Source organism: Ixodes scapularis, unplaced genomic scaffold, assembly GCF_016920785.2.
Source record: "Ixodes scapularis isolate PalLabHiFi unplaced genomic scaffold, ASM1692078v2 PGA_scaffold8__174_contigs__length_109621045, whole genome shotgun sequence".
Lineage (NCBI taxonomy): Eukaryota > Metazoa > Arthropoda > Arachnida > Ixodida > Ixodidae > Ixodes > Ixodes scapularis.
In genome coordinates this window covers 23,069,453-23,078,443 of record NW_024609883.1, presented here as the reverse complement: position 1 = coordinate 23,078,443, position 8,991 = coordinate 23,069,453, and the positions used below count along the sequence as shown (strand labels likewise).

Genomic DNA, 8,991 nt, shown 5'->3' with positions numbered 1-8,991 from the left:
GGCAGCCAGGGGGGCTCGCGTTGCATTTGATGCGCGATTATACACTAATTCGGCATGACACTTCATTGGCCACAAACGAAAGCAAACACGGCGTAAAGGTCAATTCAGAACATGAGCCACTTCGCGCTGCTATACCGCCAAACAGCCAAACCGCAAGCCAAACCTTCTCGCCGAAGGCCTTCGGAATGCTCGGAACCGGTCCTATCCTTGAGTCTGTATATGACCGCAGAGCCGCCGCAAACATCCGGGAACGTTCAACTCTCGCCACTCGTTGGTGCCTGATCCCACCGCCTCTTCCTAGTATGCACCACCTTTTCCACCGCTTGGTGGCGGGTATGTCGACGAGTCATTTCTTGTTTACATACTTTATAAACTGCATTTGTTTCTTTTCCAATCTAAAATACTGAACAAAAACTACTTTTATAAATAACTGAAACGGTTTGCACCACTTATAGTTTGTATTGCGACTAAAAAGAAGCTTTTAGCGGCTCTGACAAGTAGTAAGCCCAGGACCAATGACTTGACATTTAGCGCGCTTTCGGCACCGCGGGTCGCCCCCGTAGGTGGAGGAGGTTTCCGCGTCGTCCGATTAAAATATGATGCACCGATATTAAGTTGCTTTCTCCGTGCCCGCTGGCTTGCCCGAACCCCAAAAGACGTGGAAACCGCAAAAAAGGTTGATGCATAAATATTACAAAGCCCCTTTGACATGGACAAAGAAAAAAAGCGATTAACAAGGATTTACTTTTACCGTGACATTGTGATGGGATGGCAAGGTAGAGCAAATAAAGAACAATAGTCAAGTAAACGGGAAAATATGTATTTGGAACTTGATATTTCTGAAACCGGAAACACTTGCACACGTCACTTTTCTTGTTCAAGTTCATGCCGCTTGAGGGGGGGGGGGAACACACAGCTCTGCCTGAGGCACCAACACAGTTGTCTTTCCACCACAACAAATGGCCTTGCAGCTGTATCTAACTGAACAGTATCGTTAGCATGAAATGGAAAGAATCAACGTACAGAGGAGCTACTGCCACCTGCTGCTCCTCCAGGTGTGGGGGGGTGCATCTGCAATTGAAATCAGAATGAAAGTAAACACTAGGCACCAGCACAGACGATGGCTTAGACAAGAGAACCCCAACACTTTGAGATCTGTTCAATTCCTTCCCATGTGAATGTGGTTTGAGTGTATCCCACTTGCACACAAATATCATCAGGCATATGAAAGTGGAACATCTGATGGTATCTGACAGAGCTTGGCAACTGCCAGCCCACAGGCCGGACCTAGTCTGCCAGGTAATATTATGCGGCACCCTGCACGTCACCAGAGAAGACTCCCCCACCCATCCCTCCCAACAATACTAACAGCGTATTAAATACCATGGTTGGCTGCAAACCTGGTGCAATCAGCTGTACTATTAACTCAGAAATTGCAAAAGACAAACATTACAAACTCTAATGAGAAAACGTTTCAGGACCAGTTTACTCCCTAGCTAGCCTTTAATTAGCAGGTGAGTCTTTAATTAGAGCTCACCTATGAAAAAGATCACACTCGCTCACACACAAGAAAACAAACTAGCCCCGAAAAGTTGGGAAGCTGATCATTAATTTTGTCTTTTACGTCACTTCCTAACCAAGCGCAGTGTTTTCGAACCTTCATGTAAACTCTGAAATGGCACACCCTGGGAGTTATAGTTTCCTCCTCATATTATCTATCAGCAATTGTTGCATATCAATATGATGAATTGGGTATGAATAATTAAAGTCATCATATCTAGTATGAATTTTATTTGGAATCACATTGTTAAGTTAAACAATTTTTATTGTGCATGGAAGCTTAGCATGGGGAAGACCAGCACCCCACAGAGGTTTGATGGATAAGGAATGCAAGATCCATTGTTTTTTTTTCTCAGCTCCTTGAAGAGATAGCAATTCTAGGAGATCCTTGAAGAGATAGCAAGGAGATCCTGCAAGATCTTTGGATCTTGCAGGATCTCCTTTACTCTGAATATGCGTGTGACTTAGAATTACAGGGACATTTTGACACCTAATGACCTGAACGTTACATTACAAAGCGAAGAGAAACTCATGGCAGGGACGCTGTCCGATGTAAATGTTTTTGAGCTGAAGCTCGAGCTGCTCTCAAATTTCTACCAACAAGAAATATCTTGAATTTGAAGAATTTCTGTTGGAAATATGATCTCATTTTTCCACGAAGAAAGTTTTGCAAGACATTACATGATCTGGCCAGGGAGTTGGAAGTCAATTGTTTGCTGATTTCCAGAAATACTTGATCGACGTCCATATTTTCATTAATCTATTTAAGGCCAACCTCGGTCAAGTTCTCAAGTTCTAGAGATTTACCAGACAGTTTGCTGATCAGCTGATCACCATGCACACAATAAGTCCAACTATGCATTCACACCAAACAACTTCATCAAGTTTTATGCTCGTTCCCCTGAATCAAAGTTTTCAAATCTAGGAAAGCTTGCAGCAGCCTTAATTGCAGTGGTCGTTATAGAATGTATAACGATATCCACCTCTACACTCACAAAGCCTGGCAGTTAGACGACAGAGCCATAGAGTGCCCGGTCGCAGATTTGAAGCGCGAAAATCTGGTAGCAGACAGCATTTGTCGGAAAACCTGGTATTCAACGCACGGCTTTTGCAGCGTCGAGGAACCGAAACATGACTTTCAAACATGATCAGTGATGTGATTGGCCTAAGCCGTTTCGGAGCACCTTTTGGAGCACCCAAAACAGTGTTTTGTAGCAGCAAAAGTGGCCTTTGGAGCAGCCAAAACAGTGTTTTGGAGCAGCAAAAGTGGCTTTTGGAGCAGCTAAAACAGTGTTTCGCAGCAGCAGAAGTGGCCTTGGAAGCAGATATTCCTAGAAAAAAAAATTAAAATATTTGTTTCAAGTGCTGGACAAACCATGGACACTTTGCTTGCCGCAATAAACATATTATAGTCAAGTTAGACCATCTGGGAGTCTTTCAAAATATAACTAAAGTGCCAAAGGCATGACACATCTTGCAATGCTTCAGTTAAATGATACGTATATATGTATCCAAAAAATCAAAGTGCACATATTGAAATTTATTTGAAAATGACCAGCTTAGAATAGATAGCACAGCATTAAGTTGACTAGTGATAAAACAAATAAAAGCAGTCTCCAACTGATGAAACAAGTAATTACTGCAGTGCAATGCGAAATCATCGCGCGAGCGGAGATGGCTGTTCGATCGAAACCATGCCACTCCGCTCCGTCGCCAACTGGTTCCCAAAATTGTATGCAAAGTGTAACTGTCCAGCATACGACAAAAAACAGTCCAGCGGCACGTGCTTATCAGTCCGGCAGCCGAGGTACAAGCTAAGCACACACACACACACACACACAAAAAAAAAAAAAAAGAACCTGAGCACATTGATGCAAGACATCGCGAGGCAGGGTCAAAAAGTTTCCTGAGCGCTTCGTGCAACGACTGAATTCGAGACAAACAAGCGCGCTGTGTGGGTTCAGCGTGCAGATTTGCCTTCTTTGCTTTAGCTCACTTTTTTTCACCAACTTTTTTTCGCGGCAGATGATTTTTCACGTACCGGGGTACCTCCCGAAAGAAAGCACACCGAGAGAAACATAGTTAATCAATACTTCGACAGAAAAGTCTTTGAGTTAAGAACGGATTTTTGTAGTAACCTATGATTTACACAAGAACAGGAATGTTGATGAACTTGCGGCGGTACTTAGTTTCATTTTAGAAAGCGCCATATCTGCAGCGACGCGGGGACGGCAACACCCGACGTCGCGCGACCACGGTGACTGACAGGCAGGGACCAAATGTAGTTTTCCCACGGCCATTGCTTTCAAGAAAGAGTGCTTCAGCTCACAAACTAACTCCCGCCGCGCAAAAACGTGGTTTTGTTTCATAGCATGACGACATGGCTGGTACCCCGGGACGTTTTAGCGTCGGAGCGTCCGCACATGCCCGCGTCTATCGTTGAAAAAAAAAAAAAAAAAGAAAGAAACGCGAGACGACGAGGGCGCGGAACGAGAAATGGCAAGAAAAACCATGCAAGACTGGATGAACGATTGGTGCAGGGTACTTTGTGTCGGGCGGCCGCTTGCGCCACCTAGCTGAGGCGTGCTCAATTACGGTACTCAGTTCAGTTTCGGTTTAGAAAGGCGACCAAAAATTGGTCCTTTGGCGCAGGCTTGGCGCAGATTACCCATATTTTGGCAAAATGTAGCAGGATGTAGCAGGGTTAGCTCCTTGGCGCAGTTTGGCGCAATTGGCGCAGCAATCACATCGCTGCATGATGAGAGAAGAAGCGGTAGTGCAAGGAACGCGAGGGGCATGAGTGGACATTCCATTGCTCGGGAGAAGTGTGTTTCGGCTCCTCGCCGCAGCGGGGCACCCGTTACATGACTGTCCTCTGATCCGTTGTCTGCCGCTCTACCTTTCCACTATCGGCAGCCACGTTTCGAGGCAATCTGCCTGGCTTCGTCAGTATAGAGGAGGTTATGGTATAACTGTGAACATACTTTTCGAAAATGAAAACTGTAAAATCTAACGTCCATTTAAAAATGAGGACGAGCACTGCCAAAAAGTTTTACGACTCGATTCGTTACTTTAATTTCAATGTTAATATCTTGGATACTATATTGAACACCAAAAATCTTATTGAGACAGTTTGAGCAATCCCACATGTGCCTAAATCCCGAAAACATCTGTGCATCACTTTGAGCTTGTGGCAGTTTCTTTACCTTTCATTTCTATTGGCCGATACCCCTTCAGCATAGTTTTCCAGCCGGCCCCCCACACCTCCAGTTTGCAACAATTCATTTTTTTTTTTTTTTTTTTTAATTTGGTATTTTCTGTGTATAACATTACGGCATTTGATGTGTGTGCATGTTTCTTTTTTCGTCTGCATTGCGATGCACCACTAAGAAGACACATTGCTGTTGATGGGCATCAAGAAATAAACATAAAACAAACAACCCCTGGTGTATTTCATGGTATGGTGTATGACAGTGGTTCTGAACTACTGAAGTTTCAGGGACCCCTTCAGGAGCCAAAGAAGTGATGGGAAACCCCATCCACTTTGGGTGGGAAGAGGGGGGAAGGGGGGATTGAACGATTACCATAACAAAGGAGTAAATTAAGGAAACTAAATTTACGCAAACCAACTTTGAAGCTCCGAAAAGGAAAATAATCAACCCCCCCACTCATCACTACTGGTTTAGTCTATTTGGCTTTGTGGTACAACCAGCACCAATAAAAAAAGTTTTTTTTGCTCCGCTTGACATGGTCAAGGGCTTAGGGGACCCCAAAAAGGCCTTCATTGACCCCAAAGGATCCGTTGACCCCATTTGAGAGCCACTGGGATATGGCATGCCAGTCAAGTGACATCATGTCAGTGTCATATCAGGTATATGGCGTGACAGTCAAGTGGCGTCCTGTCATTCAGATAGATAGCACCTGGGCAAAGCTCTGGATGAGCAGAATGCATTGCTAGTCTAACACTGCATTAAAAATTTCAAGGAAAAATACATCCAACTTCTCCAATGCCTGTTTTCCACATTATGCCGCAATAAAACCAATTGGGTCTTTCCCATAAAGTTTGCATTTTTCCTTGAAGCTTCAAGGCCTTTTTAAATGGATGGCATGGATAGTTTATTCAAAAAACAGAACTTTATGTTGTGATTATTTTCTTCCTTCAAATGTGAAATCTTATTTAGGAAACGAGTATATCGATTCTCTTAAATGCTTTCATATGAACGCTCGATCAGCTCAAAATAAAACAGACGAGCTTGAATTATTTTTTTATCAGTTCGAATTTTCGTCTGATATAATTATACTTTCAGAGACGTGGTTTATGGATAATACTAGCGTTTTAAACTTACCAATGTACAAGTTACTTTTTAAACCGCACAGAATGTCGTGGCGGGAGCGTTGCCCTAATAGTAAAGGCTGACATTTCCTGCGAGATGCTGCGTTCACAAAGACTACGGGATGCTGTCTCTAGTGATAGGAAAGAGCGTTATAGCTGACTGTTATCGCCCGCCAAATGGGAACTTCTCTTCCTTTTTTGCTTACTTCGAGTCTTTTCTCGAGTTGCCGAATGAAAATAAATACAACGTAATCTTTGGAGGCAATTTTAATGTTAATATGCTACTTGATACGACATGTAAATTACAATTTGATGCATTAATTAGATTGAACAAATGTGAAAATATGATAAATACTGCTACAAGAATTACAACGGAATCGTCGATTTATTGGATTTATTTATTACAAGCTACGATACATCAGATATCAAATCTGGCGTAGTGATAGCTAATATAAGCTATCACTTGGGTATATTTTTGTGTATAAAGAAAAAGCAAACTATAAACATAAAATATAATGATCAGTTAGTTATACAGTTTCAGAATATAACGCCTGACAACATGAATGAATTCAGACCAAAACTATCTTGTCTGGATGGGGACAATGTCCTTCATGAAATGAACGCAGATAAAGGATATGATTTGTTCTTGAACAGATTTAAAAAATATATATATGAAAGCTGCTTACCGTATAAAAAATGAAACACACATAGAAAAAGTCGTAAACCATGGATTACAAAACAATTGCTCACAAAAATTCATACTAAAATGGGTTATATCAAAAGTTTGTAAAAACAAAATCAATTGAACAACTAACAGTATTTAAATGTTATCGAAGCCAATTAAACAAAGAACTCCAAAATGCTATGAAAATTATTTTTGTGACTTTTTTCTTTTGTGTAGTAACAGAGTCGACGTTGTGTAGAAAAAACGACTCTGTTTTGGGTCGTTCATGCGCCACGAAACAAGTTTTAAAGATCAGCCACAATGGTCAAGAGCTGTCAGGACAAGCATTTTTAAATGTGTTTAATGACTATTATGCAAATCTAGTTAAAGAACAACCCGAGTTCGATGTTTGCGAACATATCAATGCTCGAAATAATCAATCCATGTTTCTTATGCCTGTTATGGCTTCAGAGGTAATATCTGTCTTTAATGTACTAAAAAATAGCAAAAGTTGCGACTCCGATGGATTGCAGATCAAACCAGTTAAATATGCGATTGATCTTATTTCTCTTCATATTCAATCTCTGTTTCATAAATGGTGTATTTCCTCGTCAAATGCAACTAGCGAAGGTAACCGTTTTATATAAAAAAAGGAAATAAAAACAAACTGGGCAATTATCGACCTGTTTCAATTCTTTCTGTTTTCTCTAAGGGTTTAGAAAAAGTTATACTACTTTGAATGACAACATTTCCTGATAATCATGACTTAATTAGCCTGTCGCAGTTTGGTTTTCGAAAACATTAATCCACAAAACTGGCTCTCCTTGCGCAAAAAAGAAAATATACTTAGAAATTTTGAAAAAAAGAAACTCACTCTCGGCTTATTTGTAGACTTTACTAAAGCGTTTGACTATCTAGATCAGGGGTGACCAAGCTGCGCCTTGCGAGCCGCATGCGGCTCTTCGCGTGTTAAAGTGCGGCTCGTGGCTCCCTCCCCTCCCTCCTCCCCCCCCTCCCCACACACACACAGCGCCGCCTACCTTCCGCTCACACGAGCACTTCTCCAAACAGAAAAACGAAGCGCGTTTTAAATCAAAACACAGGTTGTGGTTTGGTAGTCTTGTGCCTTACGTACAGTTGGACTGCTTTTGACTAGAATAGATTGAAAGTAATCCGAGTTTCATGCATTGCTCTCAAATCTAAACAAAAGTTTGCACCCCCCCCCCGGCTCTTAGAAGTTTTGTGGTTTTGTTTGCGGCTCTTAGGACTGGCCAGCCTGGCCACCCCTGATCTAGATCATAATTTGCTACTTATGGATTTCATGGTCATGTATCAAAAGTTCTACGTTCATATTTATCTTTCCGCAGACAGTACCCATCTGAAATAAAACCGATTGAATCAAGAATTCCCCACGGAAGCATTCTCGGGCCATTCTTATTTAATGTATATATATAAATGATATCGTAAATATTAATCATTCAAACTCAATTTTTTATTTATGCAGAGGATGCGAGCTTATTGTTTGATGGTGATGACACGTCGGAGCTTATTGATAATGCGAACGAAGCACTAGAAAAGTACACAATTCATTAAAATAGATGCAGTTAAAACCTCCCCCCCCCCCCAAAGGCAGTTATATTCCAACCTAAGAACAAACATATTAATATTACCAAGAATAGGTATTTTTATAAATTCTTCTCAAATAGAAATTGTTCCCACGTTTAAAAGGGGAAATTGGGGAAATTGCCCCATGAGAAGAAAATTTGTCATGGGGCGATCGTATTAATCATATCATATCAAAATTAGCTAGCATTGTCGGTATGCTATATCATCATAAACACATTCTACCACTCAGAACAAAATTAATATTATATAATTCATTATTTTTTTCACATTTAAATTATGGTCAACTCATATGGGGCACTACTACCTATACCAAGCTCCAAAAAATCTTTATGTTACAAAAGAAGATATTAAGAAGTATCTCTAATGTGCCACTAGAACATCCAACTGATGATCTTTTTAGTAAAATTGGTGTGATGAAAATTTTAGATTTAAATAAATATGGTTTATGTGCAAGGTATAAAATAGAAAAAAATTTATCCCAATATCACCTTAAAAACGTAGCGAAGCTAACAGATAAAATTCATAGATACCCAACACGAATTAAAGAACCTTGGGAAGTACCCTTTTTTAGAACAAACTACAGCCACCAAAGTTTAAAATATACTTTGCCGACTACCCTTAACCAGCTTAGTAGGCAAGGAATTGAACTGAGCAATATATCAGTGCGCGTCTTACGGGAAATGTTTATTTCAAATGTTTATTTCAAATGTTTATTTCGAGCCAAATTGTCCACAATAAGCGCTAAAATCTCTTGAATCAATGTTTTCTTCGGCATTTATTTCAGTGATGCTCTAACTTTCTGTGTATG

General features: G+C 40.9%; 1 protein-coding gene across 1 annotated transcript in view; it reads right to left on the bottom strand.

Annotated features, from left to right (window-relative positions):
• Nucleotides 1-799: 799 nt before the first annotated feature.
• The window catches only part of LOC8027154, a 28,600-nt gene continuing 20,408 nt past the window's right edge, over nucleotides 800-8,991 (bottom strand). Inside the window, exon 4 of the mRNA XM_042286732.1 lies at nucleotides 800-1,071. Coding sequence (XP_042142666.1) covers nucleotides 1,031-1,071 — 41 coding nt within the window. The 3' untranslated portion in view covers nucleotides 800-1,030. The remainder of the gene's footprint in view (nucleotides 1,072-8,991) is intronic.